The sequence below is a fragment of the Psammomys obesus genome, unplaced genomic scaffold, assembly GCF_907164565.1.
Source record: "Psammomys obesus unplaced genomic scaffold, mPsaObe1.curated_primary_1811, whole genome shotgun sequence".
NCBI classification, from domain to species: Eukaryota; Metazoa; Chordata; class Mammalia; order Rodentia; family Muridae; genus Psammomys; species Psammomys obesus.
Window position 1 is genome coordinate 8,073,127 of NW_026591086.1, and position 18,744 is coordinate 8,091,870.

Consider the following 18,744-nt stretch of genomic DNA (forward strand, 5'->3'; position numbering starts at 1 on the left):
TCTAGAGAGAGAGAGAGAGAGGAATCCAAATGATATCTTCCAAATGATAAACCAAAGCTAGGTGTGGTGGCACTTGCCTTTTATCCCAACATTCCAGAGACAGGAGGTCTCTAAGAACTTGAGGCCAGCCTGGTCTACAAAACAAGTTCCTGGACAGCCAGGACTATATAGAGACTGTCTCAAGAAATGGAACAGAGTAACAGAGTCTTTCCCATTTTTTCATTTTTGTAGTGCCGTGGGTTGAACCCAGAACCTCACACATGTTAGGCAAGCAGGCTACCTAATGGTCCCAATGAGAACCAAAACCTTTGATTCAGCTCAGGAATCTTTCAGTTCCTGTACTCACAGAGAAGAGCACTAACATTCACTCCCACTATCTAGCCTGGTAGTTTTCAATCCTGGGTACACATCACTATCACCCAGAGAGTTCTCAGTTCTGTCCACTATACTAAGCTGCTGAAACTGGCTGGGTGCTGGCATTTTATTTGTGTGTGCACAGGCATGCACACGTGCAGAAGCCAGAGGAGAATGCTTGGAGTCCTGCTCTATTGCTTTCCACCTTATTCCCTTGAGACAGGGGTCTCCCACTGAAGCTGGAGCTAGACTGGCACCCAGCCGTCTCCTTTACCCACAACGCTAGGGATTCAGCTCTGTGTGCGGCCACAGCTCACTGGGCATTCAAACTCGTATCTTCATGAGCAGTTTCTCTCACCCACTGAGCCATCTCCCCAGCTTGGCACTGGTATCTCAAAAAGAAGCTTAGATTATTCTTAAAAGAATATTGTCTTTTAAGGTTTCCTTTTAAGTGTGTGTGTATGTGTGTGTACATGAGTGCAGGGACCCTCAGAGGCTAAAGGCATTAGATCCCCTGGAGATGGATTCACAAGCACATAAAAGCTGCCCACCATTGGTGCGGGGAGCCCAACTCCAATCCTCTGCAAGAGCAATGTGTGCTCTTAGCTATTAACCCACCTCTCAAGGTGAACCCAGCATTGGTGCTGGGACCCAAACTTAGAGCCTGACGAGGTGGTTCTAGAATGGACCACTGCAGGCCTGCTGAGGGCCTGCTTCTCTATTCTCTAGATTGCCCGACCTCCGGGTACTTTTGTGGACTCAGAATACCCATTCCCATACCCCACCCCCACCTTTTTTAAACAAAGCTGGGAGTTGAGCATCATGGTACACACCTGTAACTCCAGCACTCAGGAGGCTGAGGCCAAAGGATTACTATCCAGTTCAAAGCCAGCCTGAGTCTACAGCATGACCCTTTCTCAAAAAATCCAAACCACCAACCAAACATAAAGAGCAATGTTGAGGATTGAACACAGAGGCCTCACAAACGCTAAATAAGCAGATATGTGTGTGTTTTGTTTTTTGAGACAGGTTTTTTTTTGTAGCCCTGGGTGTCCTGGAACTCAGGAGATCTGCCTGCCTCTGCCTCCTGAGTGCTGGGATTAAGTGCAGGCGCCACAATTGCCCATCTAAGTTGGGGCTCTTATGTCTAAACTAGACCTTCAGATCCCCTCTCCAGACATCTATGGGCAAGTTTTCATCAGTCCCAGCTGTTATGAATGACAGGGTCACACAGCACACAGCAATGCACAGATGAGTCTACCATTCTGCCTGATGACTCCTGATGACTCTTGGTGACTTGAAGGCTGCGGGTGAATGGAACTGAAACAATGTTGCTCAGCCAAGAGTCAGTTCCTGCCCCGTGCTGAGGAGTATCAAGGTCGCCATGTCAGAACTCACACCTACCACCTCTCCTCCAGGGCTGGAAAAGGAATTGGGTTTGTCTTCCTTGGCATGAAAGATGGGCTCAAAGGGGCAGAAAAGCTCTGGGAAAAATAAAAGGAACAGTCAGAGTGTCCACACAGTCACACTGTTTATTGCTGTGATGTTGCGAAGACACCATGCAAATGCCAAAGTGCACTGAGTATTGCGTAGCCTCTCGAATATGTAAGAATGTACGAGCGTAGACCCTCTCCACCAAGATCTGCTCCTGGCCCCACACCAGCACCCGTGTGCATTGGCGAGAGCTCTCTCACACACACACACACAAACGCACAGACACACATACACGAACACACACAGACACGCACAGGAGTGCATGATGTTCTTTGGAGCAGCAGAGAAATCCTCCCCCGCTAGGAGGAATGCGGGAGAGGGAGAGGTCATGGAGTTTCCTCCTCTTTCATGTCACCTCCTGGCAACCCGTGCCCGGCTTCGAGAGGCGGCATGGGCAGGAAAAGGAAGCAAAAGGGGCTCTGGCCTGCTCCTCCTTGCCCAGGAGCGAAGCCAACAACTGCAGGCCTGTTGTGAGGTAATGCCTGGCGCCGCCCGTGTGCTCTTGCAGGTTGAGACAGATTCAGGCCGGGTGGGGTGGCAGCCCCAGCCATGGAGGACATAAGAAGAACAATACCAGAGCTATCTGCTTGTGTCTCAGCTCCTCCTCACTAGACTTCAGGGTCCAGAGTTGGGGTGCCCTGTCCCATCTGTACCTTGAGTTCCTGTGCTCCCCAGGATTGGATTCCACTGGGATGCCTGGGTGCTGGGCAGGACTCAGAGTGCAAGGCCCACCACCCCTGGTCAATGACCTCTCTGCCCAGGTGTTGTGGACTTGCCGGGGCGGGTTTAGAAGGCGCCAGAGAGGAACCAGCTGGAACTGGAGCCTGGCACCCAGCTCCAAGGCTCTCTCCTGCCCTGGCTGCAGCTGCGCCAAGGCTCTTGTTAGCAGCTGCCCCCGCCTGGGCGCGGAGCATGCTTTGGGCATCTGCCATGAGGCAGTTGGGAATTTTGCAACAGTCTCCAGGAAGGCAGAGCAGGAAGAGGGGGCTTCCCTCCGTCTCCTTCTCTGTCTCCCTCACTATAGTTCGCACCAAGCAAGCCATGAAGAAACTTGCCGAGTCTCAAGCAGCTTCCATGATACCTAACATGACAGACAGGGTTCTGGACCCAACTCTCTGGACTGCTTTCTTGCCAGCTTCAAAGGCAGCAGTTCATTTCCCTTGCCCCTGGAGGTCTCTCACATGTGGCCCTGGTCACAGTATAGCAGGGATAGTCACACAACACATGCAGGGCGGGGCCTAGGTGCTCACTGGCCATCTCGAAGTTGCTCCAAGAAGGCCCCAAGAATACCACTGCCTTAGAAGCCAGCACCTCCCTGAAACCTCAGCTCAGGTGATCAACAGGTGAGGTCTCCTGCAGCTGAAGTCCACAGCATGGAGGACAGAGTGGCAGCAGAGCCAGGCAGGAGGCCACTTGTGGGCAGAAATACAGGCAGGAGTCTTACCCCGCCCATCATGCTCCTGGCTCAGACTTGCCCTTCCGGGGGTGGAGAGCAGTTCAGGTAAGGACCATGTGGGGGAAACTTGACAAATGCAATGGCGGCCAGCTCCTTGCAGAATTCCTCAAGTACTACCACGCCCTGGAGTAGGGTCTGATGGTCCAGACTGTGGAGAGACAGTGGTGGGTGGTGGAAGATGGCATGACTGGGCATCAGCAGTGGGCTTATAGCATGACAGCCCATGTCCACAAGGCTTGATTTAGGATAGGGTCCTCAGTACTGCCTTCCCAACCCCACTGGGCATCCACTTCCCTTGGGTACTTACTGCTCTCCTGGAATCTGGCCCATCAGTTGCTTGCGCACCAGCAGCAGTTTACCAGGAAACTGGGGTACCCTCTGAATTCTCTGCATTAAGTCCCCGATCACCTAGAGTTCAGAGAGGACTAAGAGGAGACCTGGCCATGCCCCACAGCTGCCTCTGGCTCTACCATCCCATATGGAGGTGGGAGGATGGGATTGGAAAACCCGTGCTTTTCCCGACACTAATAAGGGTGATGACTCCATTCCCAACCCTTGCCCTGCTCTGTTCCTTCCTGTGGCGCCCTCATCCTTACCCTGACAAGCACAGAGAACAGACTCCTGCAGCCAGGGGCCAGGCTGATGTAGGGATCCAGGAGGTACTCATGAATATGGGGGTGGGGGAACAGGGCGAGCCGGGACAGGACTGAGGTCACTTGTAGGTTCAGGCTGTAAGGCTGTAGGGAACAGGATGGACAACACTGAGTGCTGGCAAGGGGTGGTGAGCATTTTTGCACTCCCCAAGCAAGGCGCCTGGCTGGTGTGAATGTGTGCGGGGGTGGGAGACTCACGTGATGTGTGTATGTCATGGATTCCCTGGGGCTGAGGGCCAGAGCATGTTAAGGCGTGTGGAGAACAGGCGAGACAAGGCTTCCCGCCTGGGGAAAGGTAAAGGGGCTGTGGAGCTAAGGAACTAAGAGAAGTCCACCCTGGTCAGCAACCACTACTCTCCCAAAAGGCAGCGAGGCCCGGCCTGGAGCTCTCCTAGGCACAGTCTTTGTGGCTACCTGATCCAAAATCCGGGCCATTCGGTCAAAGAGCACTTGGAGGAAGCGACCCTCAAAGAAATGCCTTTCAGGCTCATGAGAGTCCAAGGGCGCCGGGACCAGGGGCCAACCCCAGGGGGCCACACGGGAGCTGCATTCCTGGAACTGAAGCAAAGGGGAGAAAGAGTTGAAGGAACAGGCCCAGAAGGGCCTAATTGAGAGACCCAAAAAAACTAGCATGGGGTTGAGGCTGTAGCAGGGGGATAACAAAGGGCCTAGAAGAGGAGGGAGCCACAGGATTGTCACTCACCAGGCCGTAAGCATCGTGAACGTATGTGTCATATCCATTCTCCTCCAGGAAGGCTGATGTCTTGGCTTCCTCGGGGACCAGGCAAAGGAAGCTAAGAGACAGGGGCCTAGGTGTGGGGGCGCTCCCCTGGCTTTCCCCACTCTCTGCTGTTCACAGGGTCCCAAGGACAGAACATAATTCAGGTGGCTCCGGCTGCCTAACCTTCTCCCCACCTGTTAACGATCTCCGTCACTGCTGTTTTGCCATCCGAACTGGTGGCAGGAGCTGGGGGAGGCTTTGTGGAGGGCTGAAGGCCAGAGTCGAGGAAGCCATCGGTGAAGTAGGGGTCTTCCTCCAGATCCCTGCAGGCACCGATGAACAGATGGATGAGCGGGTGTGCTGAGTCCTGGGCAGCACTCTGCCTCCCTCCCTCTGTGCTTCACTTACAGGGTGTCCTCATAGCTCTCCGGCTCCGGTGAGCCCCGGGCTACATACAGGCGGCCCTCAAGGTTTTGCAGGACCAGACTGCGTATGACTTGCTCGTGAGGCTTCTGCAGCAGCTCCTCAAATAGGCGAAGCGTGGCAATGCTGATCTGCAGTGAAAGAGGGCAGCAGGGGTCCCTCCTGTCACCTTCCTGGCTTCTCTCTCTCCTCCCTTTGTCTTTTGGTTTTTCAAGACAGGGTTTCCCTATGTATCCCTGGCTGTCCTGGAACTTGCTCTGTAGACCAGGCTGGGCTCGAACTCAGAGAGATCTGCCTGCTTCTGCCTTCTGAGTACTGGGAATAAAGGCGTGCGCCACACCTCTTCCTGGCTTCTCAATGCCTGAGAACCAATGCCAGGAAAACTCCTCTAAGGTAGGGGTCACTGCCCTCTGTCATTGACTAAAGGAGGTGTTCATTTCTTATTTGATGTGCCATCTTGGGCAAACCCATCAACTTCTCTGTGCCAGTTTCTGTATTAGAAAAAATGGAACTACCTCACAGAGTGCTTGAGTCTCCAGAAAGCCAAATGAATAGAAGAGCAATTTGCAAAATATAAAGGAAATCATGACAAAGACAGCGTGGCTGCCAATCATACATTATGACTGCCTTCTTTGGCTTGAAGCCTGAGGCTGAGCTACCTGGGCCAGCTGAGGAAAGCAGGAGGGAACCCTCTGGAAGCCCTGTGGTGGCTGTGGAGCAAACTGGAATGCAGGCCCTCCTGCCTTACCTCGTCAGACAGATGGTCACAGTGCATGATGAGGTGTGCGCGCAGAGTTTGGGGGTTGTCCTCTGCGGCTGCAGGCTGCTGGTCGGTGCCCAGGAGGAAGGCCATGGCCTCCTGCAGCAGTGCAGGGGAGCGCAACTGCCGTAGCAAGGCTGTCAGCAGGGCGGTGGAGGTCAGGATACTCTGCTCAGACCTGTGGGGAGAGGGAGAGAGCAGGGGAGGGTTGGTGGGTGAACAGGGGTAGGAGTGTAGAACCTTTCCTGTTTTCCTCTCATTGTTGGCTAACCTCCCCATCCCTCATGAAGTCCTATAGTCATGGGTGGGAGGCTGTGCTCCAGCCCATGGGGCTTAGAGCCATGTGCACATCAGATCTGGGTAATATTAACAGGAGGTCCCTGGCCTTTGTTAGAGCAAGAGGCTTGGTAGGGTGGCCAGACACACCATGGACAGAGGACCAAAGAGACACTTACACATGCAGGAGCTGGGGCTGCAGAGTCTCCACAAACAGCTTCTCAGCCACGGCCTTCGCCAAGGCCTCCGCTACCACCTAGGAACCAAATGGCATGTCTCCTGTCTTTAAACCCCATCCCATTTTTTGCCTAAAAGATCACCCTGTCCTCACACAGCCCCCAAATATGTCAGAGGGGCCTGGCTAACCAGAGCCAACCTGGCATATGGCTCCAAGTCACCATGCATCAGCTCCACTCCATCACTGAGACACCTGGCGGAGCTAGGAGAGGACCCTGGTCACACCTGCCGCTGCTCACCGTGTGTGCCTCTGTGATAAGGTGGTCACAGTAATCAAACCAGCCTAGGAAGGCAGCCAGAGCCTCCTTGCCAGGGAAAGAGGCCTCATCAGACGGGGCACTGGGTAACCTAAGAGAAAGGGAAACAGGAAGATGAGCAAAAAGCTTCAGGGCCTTACTGAAGGGTATCTGAGAGGTCGCCACTCCATCTCGAACCTCTGTTGCCGTGGTGGTCAGATTGCAGAAGGGATGCTGAGCTGGGAGGGGCCCTGGGGACTGGTTCTCCCCCCAGCAAGAAGGTAGCTAGCAAGGCTGCCTGGTCTATGTAGCTAGCAGCCCCTAAAGATATTTCTCAGTCTCCCCAAGCCAGGAACCCACCTCCAGCTGATGCCCTCTAAAGTGGCAATGTCTGCCGGGTCGAGGCAGGCAGGCATGGACCGGTACAGTTGACAGAGGTGCTCAGCTATCACCGCACAACAGGAGGTGCTTTGTGTCAGGTACGTGGCAGCTGCTGGCGAGGCCACACTGACTAGCAGCAGTATGTTCTCCTGCGCCTTCAGGGCCACCCGACTCTTCTAGGGGATGGGGAGATGATGTCTGAGACAAGAGCTGTCTTCACCCCTCCCTACCCCCACCATCTCTGCGGCCAGACCTTGCTCTTGCACAGCCCCAGCAGAGAGGTGACGAGATTGCTCTCCCCGGGCCCACTTTCTGGCCCCTTAGTCCCAGCAGGCAGGTGGATGTTCAAGGCTGGGACACCACAGTGCTCCCTATCCAGTCCAGGATCCCCCCCAGGAGCATCACTGTGGGGACAGTCCTTGTCCCTGTCTTTAGGCAGAGCTGTAGATTCTCTGAACGTCTTCTTCTTATTTATAATCTTTTTACCCTGCAAAAAAAAAAAAAAGGTAGGGTGGGGCCAAGGTCAGAAAGGAAATCACTCCATCCACAAGGTGCTTAAGTATGCAGAGTTGAGAGCCCGCACCCACCCAGCCCAAATCCAAACTGTAATAAAAGACTGCAGAGTAAAAAGAACAACGGAGCCTCATCCTAGAATACTCGTGGGCACCGAGTTCTCCTCCTTCCTCAGCAGGGTCAAGAGGGCTTGCCTCGGGTTCTCCACCACAGCCTGTTTCCCACAGAAGCACTTACTTCCAGAATATAGGCCAACAGCTCTGGATCCTGCTGTATCTTAGAGCAGAGGACACTGGTGAACTGAACTTCTTCCTTTTCCGTGAGGGATCCAGGGGCTGTCCCTCCAAGTCGGAGAAGTTTCTAAAAGAGGAACAGGACACAAAACCCAGAGGAATGGGGTGCTGGGAGAGGGAAGTCCTATGCCCAGACACCCTGTGTCTCCGGTCCTCACCTGCACAGGCCTGTGGACGCTCAGGTAGTGCAGGAGTGGGTGCTGCACCTGGGCCAGGACCTTGCTGAAGAACTGGAACACCTGCTGTCGCATGCCTGGGGGGTACTGAGACGGAGCGTCCTGTCAGAGGGGAGGCCGTGGCCACCATTCTGGAGCACTCCTCTCCAGAGAGCCAGAGAGCTCAGTGGCCTTCCCTGGCAGGCCTCTTTCCTGCTACACAGTATGTAAAGCAGCAGTTGCTCCCTTCACCCCTGCCCAACACCCTTTCCTGAATTAGTTCCTTTCAGGACTGGGTCAGCACTGAACACAGTGCTCCATCTGTATCTACCGGTTTTCTATCTGTGGGGTTCATCAGCCTCAGACCAAAAATATTCAGAAACATGTACAGACCGTTTTCTTATTACCTAATTATTGTAGCACTGTGAGTTTCACGGTACTTACATTTATTAATTATAAGCACTCTAGAGATTAGGAGAGTGTGTGTAGCTTATCTATAAACACAGTCATCCTTAGGTATCCGTGGGACATTGGTTCTGGGAATTTATCTGTCTATAATCCACCAATCTATCTATCTATCATCTCTCTGTGTCCTTCTTTCTTTCTGAACCCTATTAATTTTCATTTTATTTACTTTATTTATGTGTGTGCACCTACACACACGAGCCTTGTTGTACGTGAGGAAGTCAAAGGATGACTTGCAGTTCTCTCCTACCGTGTGGACCCCAGGAGCTGACTTCTTGTTGTCAGGCATGATGGCAACCACCTTTACCCACTGAGCTATCTTGCTGGGCCCCATCTTGCTGGCCTCAGATCCATTTCCTATAAGGGACTTGAACATTCACAGATTTTGGATCTGAGAGAAAGGGTCGCAGGGTCCTGGGACCCATCGTCTGGGATAACAGGGACTCACTGTGTGTGACTATCCTGTCACTCAGTCCCCAGCACTCAGTACCTAGAATAGAGCCCAGCAAATGGCAGGTCCCTCTCCAAGTAACAGTCACAGTACTTGTCCCATCAAGACAGAGGTGTACAGGTCAGAAAGCATGGAATAACGGATTGACTGGGGTGGAAGTTTCCAGATGCCCTAGGAGCATGCCCACCTCCGCTTTACCCAGAGTGCACAGGGTCTCCAGGATCTTGTGCTGCAGCAAGTATTCCAGACAGGGTCCAGCCTCACCAGAGGACGCCTGCTGCTTCTCCTCATATACCAAGATGTCCAGCATCTGCTTCAGTCGCCAGGGAATATCTGTTTTCTTGGCTGGCGTGTTTTCATCTAATCGAGGTTCAAGACACAAGGGGAGGTGGCATGAAGATGACTAGACCCTTTCTCTTATGACAAGCCCAGAAGGAAGCCACACCTTAACGGGCTGAGTGCCACCAGGAAATGGAAGTTTCCAGCTGATACTCGTGTATTTTAAAAAGAAGTGGCAGGGGATTAGGCCGAGGACACAGCCTGCTGACTGAGAGTGTATGCCTGCCCCCCCATGTGTCATCAGGTGGGCAGCAACATTCCCTACCAGGGACCCCTCATGGGCCCAAAGGAAGACATGAGTCCATAGAAGTAGATGTTTTGAGAGCTGCCTATCTATTCCAGGCTTAAGTGAGCTGATACGGAACTCTGTCCTGTGCTCATCCAGGCTAAGATTTTAGCAGCTTCCTTCCCAGTAGCTTCTAGGGCCTGGTCTTGTCACTTTTCCATTCAGGTAGTCAGAGGAAAGCACAATCTGTCAGTCAGGCGGTGATGAGCCTCAGTAGAGAAAGTTTTCCAGCTGGCCTTGGAGCACCCCCTAGCTTTCCTTTAGGGCATAGGCTGTTAAGCAAGGGAGCTTGCTTCACCCTCTCGCTGTTAACTCTGGTCTTAAAAGACCACTCTGGAAATTAAAGCTCTAGATGTACAGAAAGGCCAGGTGAGTTGAAGGACTCTTAGTTTTAGGCGAGGCTTGGTGGCAAAGGCTTGTAATCTCAGCTTCTCAGGAGGCTGGTGAGGAAGAGGTATTGAAAGTTCACAGGCCTGCCTGGCCTACAGAGTGAGTTCAAAGCCAGGCTAGACATGTAAGTGAGATCTTGTTTTAAAATAAAAAGAAATGGCCAAGGAATGTAGTGGGGCATGAAGGCGGGAAGGATTGCCCTGGGTTCAATCCCTAATACAGAGAGAGAGAGAGAGAGCATATGATTTACTATAAAAAAGTAGCTCCCAACTAGAAAGAAATTCTTCCCCCACCCAAAAATGTCAGTATTTAGAGGTATTTATGTATGTCACAGTTGAGAGACGTGATACTAGAATCCAGTAAGGAGAGGCCAGAATTGCTGCTCAACAGGCTATTTCCCCTTCCATTCGAACAGTCCTGTCTTAGTGTCCATATGCCAAGATTGAAGAAAGCCTGGTCTAACAAAACCCCACAGAGTGTTCAAAGGCCGTTTTAATTCCATGGGCTGGCTCACACTGGAAAAAAAGCCTCTAGGAAAATCATAGGCCCAGACAGTCTGAACTCAGGGAGATGGAAAGCTGGTGATAGAGAATCTGGTTACCTGGCAACCAGGCTTCTGGACTACAAAGCACCCAATCAGATTCTGACCCTCACTGAGTCATTTTGGTGGGTTAACGAATTAATGCTTTGACCCTTTGAGATATCAGCTGGGGGAAAACAGATCCACACATGTGCCTTAGCTTTCCTATTTGTACTTTTTTTTTTGGTGGTGGTTGGGGGGCGCAGAGTAGGTTTTGAGACAGGGTTTCTTTGTATAGCCTTGGCTGTCCTGGACTCGCTTTGTAGACTGGGCTGGCCTTAAACTCATAGAGATCTGCTTGCCCCTGCCTCCCCAAATTACAGGCATATGCCACTGCAACCCAGCTCTACTTGTACTTCTTAAAGTGACCAAGGCAAAATAATTTATTGCACATCTTTCTCCTCTGCCTGTCTCTCTAAGACAAGGTCTCATGTATCCCAGCGTGACCTTGAACTTCTTTCTCCCATCTCTTAAGCACTTGATTACAAGCATGTACCATCGCCTGGTTTATGCTGTGAGGCCTGAACGCTCTGTCTGGGCGAGAGAAGCAAGCATTCTATCAACTGAGCTACATCTAAGCCCTGTTGCATATCTTCTTCAAAATTTATTTATTTTATGTGTACTGATGCTTTGCCTGCAATGTGTCTGTGTGAGGGTGTCAGATTCCCTGGAACTGGAGTCACAAACAGTTGTGAACTGCCACATGGGTGCTAGGAATTGAACCTGGGTCCTCTGGAAGAGTAGTCAGTGCTCTTTACCTCTGAGCTATCTTTCCAGCCCCCTGTTGCATTTCTTTTAATCAAGAGTCCTAGTGACAAGCACTTGGGACCAAAGGCCCAGGGACTGTACCCAGCTGGAAACGAAAGCAAGTGGGGCCACCTTTACTACCCAGAGTCAGGCCAGTGTGGTCCCCAACCTCCTTGTCCTCACTCATTACTCACATAGCTCCTCTCCCAAAAAGGTCAGAGTGGGGCTAACAATTTAACCATGAAGGCCAGCAAGGGCTAGGACTCTGGGTCAGTCTCCCTGGCTCAGCCCAGAGACGTCCTGATGTCCAGAGCCCTGACATAACCTTTCCCAAGACACCGTGGTCACTCCCTGCCCACTCTGCCCAGCCCCCTCCTGGGTCCCAGGCTGGGGAGCAGCAGGCTTACCTGTGCTCTCGATATAGTAGTGTGTGATGCCCTTCCAGTGCTCCACAAAGGCCTGCAGGAGGTCAATGCTGGGCTCCCGCTGCAGAGAGAGTAGACACGTTCTTTGTGGGAGTGCCAACCAAGGGCCCACTGGCACCAGCACCCATAGGAACAGAAGCCCGTGGGCCTGTTCAGTGTCCAGTTGGGTGAGTTCTAGGTCCTAGAGAAAACATTCTGTTCCAAGCTTTTCAAAGGGAAAAGTAATTCATCTCTTCACAGGGGCTTTGTCCCCATGAAGTAAGCATGTTGAAGGAGAAACAGACACGAGTATTTCTGCACAATCTGAAATCCATCCATGCTACAACAGAGGGACTGCCAACAATCCAGGGGCCCCTGAGAAAAAGCTTCGGGTTCCTTTCTGTTGGGATCTAGGAAAACCTACATTCAAGGCCATGGCAGGCTCTACTCGGACAGTTAACACTTCCACACCCAATAAAGGAACCGCTTACTTATAGAGTGTTTCCATTTTTAGTCCCAGGCTGCAGGCTGCATCCCTAACTCCTGGCCACCTCCTTCTGTCAACCTGGAGGCGTTCTGACACTGTTGTCTGCAAGCCCCTCAGTTCCCCCTCCCCATACGTGTTCTCTCCATTTCGGGACTGGCCTTGAACTGAGGGTGACTAACTGCCCTGAAAAAAAAATCTTCTTTCCTTGTACAGTAAATGTTTATAGGCAGAAAATGAAGAAAACGCCAGACGGGGTAGAAAACATCTTGAATTCCAGCACTCGGGGAGGCAGAGGCAGGTGGATCTCTGTGAGTTTGAGACCAGTCTGATCTACAAAAAGCAAGTCCAGGACAGCTAAGGCTACATAGAGAAACCCTGTCTTGAAAAACAAAAGGAGGAAAGAAAGAAAGAAAATGCAGAGAACAACTGACAGGGGGTTTCCCCGCCCTGACGGATACAGCCAAACATACCCCTACACCTAAGGCTCAGGGAACACTGAAGAAGTGGGGGTGGAAAGTCTGCAAGTGCCGGAGCACCAGGACATCTGCTGCAAGATGGTGTCTTCCACATGACAGGGGAGCTGCACTTATGAAATCTCAAGAATACGGTCACCTAATCAAGGCTTGAACAAGGACAACAGGAGTTGGCATGCCAACATGGACGGGGAAAGTTCAAAAGGCCCCACCCCTAGATGAAGAGCTACAGATAGCTAATGGCTGCTGAGAGATAGAGGGACTAACCTCCTGACACATTATCCAATACCAAATGGTCAGCCCCTACACACGTGTGCGTATGAGTGACACTAAATGGGCTCACCAAGTTGTCTGTGTGTGTGTGTTTTCCCGTGTAACAATAACAATTACAGAAGAAGAGCTCATTCATATGAGAAGGAGTGGGGGTATGGGAGAAGCTGGTAGGGGGAGGGTAAGGGGTGGAAAGGATCTAAATACACTACTCATGAAATTCTGAAAATTTTTTTTTTTGAAAAAAAAAAGAAAAAATCATTAAAGGGATAGAAATACATCAAGTGTCCCTCCCACAGGTGTTTCTTTCCTCCAGGTCTTCGCTCAGGCCACAATGTCCCAGGATCCATTCCTATACACCTGTCTAGGTCCTGAGATTCCTCACTGACACCACTAAAGGATTGGGCAGCTCCAAAAAAGCCTTGGCTTTGACTCCTCCTGCCTGCACACACGTCTTCCTAGCTCAGTCCTTTATGGTACCCCAGAGCAGGGCATCTTCTAGAATCATTCATTTGGTACATATTTGGGCGTGCCTTCTAGGTGCAAGATGCTATGCTACATGTCACAAACAATCTAAGGATAACCAAGCTTCCAGTAAATGTGCTGCCACCAAGAAAAGAATGCAAGACTGCACCCCAAACCACTAATGTATGAGGAAGTAGCAGAAGTGGAAAGGGATCTCTTAAAGAGAGTCACTTCTAGGGGCTGGAAAGTTAGGTGGCTCAGTGAAGACAGAAATTTGGTTCCCAGACTCATGTAGGATGCTTCACAAATGTCTGTAACTGCACCTGGGGATCCAATACCCTCTTCTAGCTTCCACAGGCACCCACACACATGTAGCACAGATAAAAATAAAAATAAACCTTAAGAAAAGTAAAGTAAAAATAAAAATAAACCTTAAGAAAAGAAGGGCCATTAATGGATCCCTTTCAAGATCCTGCCAAAGAACAAAAACTCCAACTGGATCAAATTTCAGCAATGCAAGGAAGATGTTCCCAGCAGAAAGATCTGGGCAGAGTGCATTAGGGGAAAGGGCATGAGGAGCAATGTGGGTCATGTGGGTCTCCTAGGCCAAATCAAGAAGCCTGTTCTGTTTTTGTGGTTGTTGTTGTTGTTTTTTAAGGCAACAAGGTCAGCACCACCTTCAGAGGAATGTTTTGGAAAGATCTATCTGGTAGTGTCATGCAAGATGTTTAGCTGGCCATGGCAGCAGTAAGGGGCAGCTAAGTCAGAGCCTTTGAAACACCTCCTACCCAGTAGGCTCTTCTTTCAAAATTAGTTGCCATCAGGTGTGGTGACAACATGCCTTTAATCCCTAATCCCACTACTCAGGAGGCAGAGGCAGGAAGATCTCTTGAGTCCAAGACTATGCTGCTCTACAAAGCAAATTCCAGGACACTGAGAACTACAAAGAGGAATCTTGTCTCAAAAAATGGAAAAAATAAAATAAAAAATTAGATGTAGGGTCAGTAACTCTTCCAGAAAGGCATGAACCACAGTCCCTCAAGATAATCCATCCCAGGCTGGTAAAATGGCTCTTATTAAAGACCTTGCTGCTGAGTTTGAGAGCCACGACCTCTGACCTCCACATGGCGTGCCTGTGGTACACCCCATATACATATATACCAAACAATGGCAATAATAAGATCCCCATCCACAGGGAGTAAACTGACTCATCATAGTCATAGGATCCTATTATTCAGGTTCCGATAGACTGTGAGCTTCCTGAGGGCCAGGGCTGTGATTTTGTTTTTTGTTTTCTGTTTTGGTTTTTCTAGTCAGGGTCTCTCTGTGTAGTCCTGGCTGTCGTGGAACTCACTCCATAGACAAGGCTGGCTTCTGCCTCCTGAGTTCAAGGGTTAAAGGCATGTGCCACCACCATCCAGCCTAAGGCTGGTGTTTGTTGTTGTTTTGTGTTTTTATTTTTTTCCATCTGGCAACCCCAGAAGGGCTTTCACCAACTTTGAGGAAGCTCCTGTAGACACTCCTGCCATACTTGGTCTTGGAAAGTCCTTGGAGCCTCAGCCAGCACTCCAGTGACCTCAGTTTCTGTGATAGGGTCTCATCCTATCCTCAGATTTCATCTGTAAGTTCCAAAAAACCTTGTGCCAAATTTCATGAAAAGAACTATTCATATAAAAAAAAGAGACCCAGGGAAGCCAGGGTAGTCATCAAAACCCAGTGGACAGAAGAAAGCAGGGCAGAAGTCTCTACCCCTGAATCTACTATTAGATACCAGAAACTATCAAGCAATTTCTGCTAGAAGACAGCATTACTTTTAGAATGAGCCACAAGGTTTCCTACCAGGGGCAGAAAGAAGTACTGAGTGGGTCATCTTCTGTTTGGTGGTCCAACCAACCTGAGGGAAGACCTAACCCCAGGAAGTAGGCGGAGCTGAAAAGTGGAATTCCTGTGCGGCCTAAATCACACCTCCTGGTGTGACCGGAAGGTCACCTGCCTAAAAACATGTCCCTCCACTCTGTCCACCCTTCCAGTCCTCTTGTAAATCGAGCTGTGTCCAGAAGGATGCATTAGTTTATCAAATCACTTTCTAAAATGACAGTTGTTTTTATTTGGGACTGGAAGGAGAAGAAAAGGCCATTTTGAAATTCTCTGTCTTGGGGTATCCTAGACTCTGTTTCTCAAAGCAAAGGAGGATAGTGATGGGGGAGGGGAGGTTACAGAAATGTCTCCCTCTATCAGCTTCCCTAAGGCCGAGCCAGTTTCTAATAGTAATCGCTAGATGTGTGGTGCTGCGCACACCTTTAATCCCAGCATTCAGGCGGCAGAGGCAGGCAGATCTCTGAGTTTGAGGCCGGCCTGGTCTACAGAGCGAGTTCGAGGACAGCCTGGGCTACACAGAAAAACCCTATGTTGACAAACAAACAAAACAACAACAAACAAAAATAGTAAGACATGCTCTGTCTGGGGAAGGGATGGAGGAAACAAAAGGGGTGGCAAACTCCAGATTGTTTCTCCAGAGACAATTTGATAGACTAAACACATCAATTAGAGGGTGTTTTTATACAATGAGAGGGAAAAAAAATAACTTTCCTGATAGCTTCTTGCAAGGCTGCTGAATGAAGAGTGATTCACTTACAGTGGGCTTCCAGGCACATGCACTCCCAGAAAGACGGCCCAAACCCAAACTGACAGTTGTAAAAACAAAACAAAACAAAACACTCTTCCATGCAAGCCCCTCAGGCAGGCTGACCTCGCTACCTCAAGGTCAGTTCGGCTCAGTGGCCTGAGATACGCGGCCTGTAGGGGGCTGCTTCCGGGTTCCCTCGACCACCCACCCCAACAATACTCTCTATCACCTTCCTGGGGTCGTAATCGCTCAGGGCCTCAAGTCCCATGCTAAGAAAGAGAGAACTCGGTGCGAGAAATCCTGGTCCCGGGAGTTCTCCAGAGGCCAAGAGGGGAAGGGGAACGGTGTTTACAATTCCAGGTGAGAAGGAACGGAGGAGCGACAGGAACGAGGAAGGAAGGCTGGCAGGGGCAGAGGGGGCGGCATGGGGCAGATCCGGGGGAGAGGGCCGGCGACCAGGGAGCGTTTGGGGAGAGAAGAGTTAGAAAGCTAGCAGAAGCTCTCGGGGCGCAGGGAACCTAGCAAGAAGCACCGCGGAGCGCACGATCAGGGAAGTGGGGCACAGGGAGCGTAACAGGAAGCGGTGCGGAGGCAGGATCGAGGGATCCGGGCTCAGAATCAAGGGAGCAGAGGCTCAGGATCACGAGAGTCGGGCGTAGGATCAGCAGAACGGAGCGCAGGTTGGCGGGAGCCGGTGGGTCTGGAGAGAATGCGGGAGATGGGCCCGCGACTGAGGGACACGACCCGGCGACAGAGGCCCGGAAGCGTCGGGGCCGGGGGAGGGGCCCTGCCCAAGGGGCCCGCACCCGCCCTCCCCCACAGCCCCAGCTCGCGCCCGCCCCTCCGGTCCGACCGCGGCCCAGCCTCACCGCCCCCACGGCCTCCTGCAGCAGTGCCCCGAGCCGGCTCAGCATGATGGCGGCCCGGCCCGGCTCCCGGCCCCGCTCCCGGTGGCAGCGCGGTGGTGGCGGAGGAGGCGGCCAAGCGGGAGGGAGGCGGGACCCGGCCCTGGAACCCCGCCCCTGCCGGAGGGCTGGGGGCGCTCTAAGCCGAGAGCTGGCCGGGTCCTGTGGGAGCCCGCTGTGGGGGTGCCCTGGGGAGCTAATGATGGTCAGTGACCTGGCCTTTCCAGACGGGTGCCTTTGAGTAACATCCCAGTTCCTCATGCATCCTCACCCAAAACGGTAGCTCCGGCCCCACATGGCTGTGGAACGTTTAAAATATCCGGGTTCTGACAAGATATGTCAAGGACACTCCAGAAGGTGAAGACACAGTGAGGAGAAAAAGAGATTAGATAGCTCCTCTATTGAGATCGAAGACAGGTTTAAATGTGAATGGGTTGGGAATGTTGGGTTAATTTATGGCTAACCTTAATGTCACCTGTTGTTTAGCACTTTTTAAACAACAACAAAAATAATAGTGAGCTTTGGGGTAGCTTGGGCTACATGGTAAGTTCCAGACCAGTCTCAGAAACATAGTGAGACATCAAAAACAAAGAGTTGGGCTTGGCAGGGAGGCAGATCTCTGAGAGTTCGAGGCCAGCAAGTGCAAGACAGCCAGGGCTACACAGAGAAACGCTGTCTTGAAAAACCAAACAAATGAAAAAGAAAAGAAAGCAGAGTTGTCATATTTTAAAATTGATCAGACATCTGTGTTGCTCATTGATTTCGTAACTGCAAAGTCAACTCCTGTTTCATTTTTTTGAGACAGGGTCTCATGTGAACCAGGCTGGGTACAGACTCACTGGGTAGCTAAGCTGACCTCAGACTCCCGATCTTCCTTTCCTTAGTGTTGGGATTCAGCATGTGCCTGGCTTATTTACTGCTAACAAGACTGCCCAGGGCCCCTGCATGGGAAGCAAACACTCTTCCAACTGTGCTGCATTCTAAGGCCTTGGCTTGCGATTCTAAATGGTGAAATGCAATTCAAACCAGAAACAAAAGCTTTGGAAACAACTAGAATAGCGTCTCCCAGCTTCTACATCTTTGTGTGTGTTGTGAGAAGGAAGCATGAAGGACACCTCCTAAGGCTTTGTTTTAGGGGGCCGAGAGCCTCCCTTTGAAGGATTCTAAATTCTCGGGAGTTTCAAATCTTTTAGGACTTAGTGTCAAAATGTGTTCCACCACAAACCTTTCCAGTCCATCTGATCATATGTTGTTTCCCTTGGTAGCCAGTGAACTTGACATACTCTGCAGTGGCCTGTGCGTTCCATGTGGACAGGGTCCGCACAAGCACACCTCCACACAGTCCATGGATGTCTGGTACCTTGTGGGGAGCCCAGTCCTGCTTCCCCAGAGAAATAGCTCTACATCTCCAGTGCTGAGCAGCTGCAGGTGTAGCTCCTTAGGAGGGTCCTTGTCTAGCATGCCCGAGACCCCAGGTTTGATCCCCAGTGGTGACCACTTTCCTGAAAGCCCTCCTCCTAAAAGTGAGGAAACTGTCTTCCCACCCCCTGCCATGCACATACATTTTGTACTCAGTGGTTTTATGTAGCTTTGGGTTTCAGGTAAAATGTTCTCTCATCTGTTGAAAGGAGTCAAACAGTCTGTCCTACTGGCCTCACAGGTTTGCTTCCAGAATAAAACAGTGCTGTAGACAGAAGACAACTTTACTTCAAACCGTTGCTCAGGGGCTGGGACTGTGGCTCATTCGGAAGACTGTCAACCTAGCATACACAAAGCCTGGGTTGCTCCCCAGCCCCGACTCAACCAGCTATGATGGCATGCAGCTGTCAAGTGAACACTCAGGAAGTGAAAACAGGAGGATGCGATCCAAAGTAGTCTTCAGCTATAAATCCAGTTCAAGTAGC

General features: G+C 51.2%; 1 protein-coding gene across 4 annotated transcripts; it reads right to left on the bottom strand.

Annotated features, from left to right (window-relative positions):
• Window positions 1-1,868: 1,868 nt before the first annotated feature.
• Window positions 1,869-16,920, bottom strand: Fhip2b (FHF complex subunit HOOK interacting protein 2B). 4 transcript variants are annotated; one of them, XM_055609841.1, is made up of 17 exons: window positions 16,805-16,920; window positions 11,618-11,696; window positions 9,056-9,228; window positions 7,956-8,060; window positions 7,742-7,864; window positions 7,245-7,478; window positions 6,971-7,167; window positions 6,614-6,722; window positions 6,317-6,393; window positions 5,850-6,039; window positions 5,087-5,232; window positions 4,873-5,001; window positions 4,661-4,751; window positions 4,372-4,515; window positions 3,901-4,041; window positions 3,612-3,712; window positions 1,869-3,452 (listed from the first exon to the last, which is right to left on the bottom strand). In XM_055609841.1, the coding sequence occupies exons 1-17, from the start codon at window positions 16,847-16,849 to the stop codon at window positions 3,314-3,316; spliced, it is 2,223 nt and encodes a 740-aa protein (XP_055465816.1). In that variant the 5' UTR covers window positions 16,850-16,920; the 3' UTR covers window positions 1,869-3,313. The 4 variants fall into 4 exon arrangements, with proteins under 4 accessions (XP_055465816.1, XP_055465813.1, XP_055465814.1 ...); XM_055609838.1 differs by having other exon boundaries at window positions 6,971-7,164; window positions 16,805-16,901; XM_055609839.1 differs by lacking the exon at window positions 3,901-4,041 and having other exon boundaries at window positions 16,805-16,901.
• Window positions 16,921-18,744: the final 1,824 nt, after the last annotated feature.

Excerpts from the sequence above, each read along its gene's own strand:
- Fhip2b (XM_055609841.1), bottom strand. The coding sequence starts at position 16,849 with ATGCTGAGCCGGCTCGGGGCACTGCTGCAGGAGGCCGTGGGGGCG. Across the intron at positions 7,865-7,955 it reads GCGTCCACAGGCCTGTGCAG|AAACTTCTCCGACTTGGAGG; the intron begins GTGAGGACCGGA and ends TTCCTCTTTTAG. Across the intron at positions 6,394-6,613 it reads TTATCACAGAGGCACACACG|GTGGTAGCGGAGGCCTTGGC; the intron begins GTGAGCAGCGGC and ends TTTGGTTCCTAG.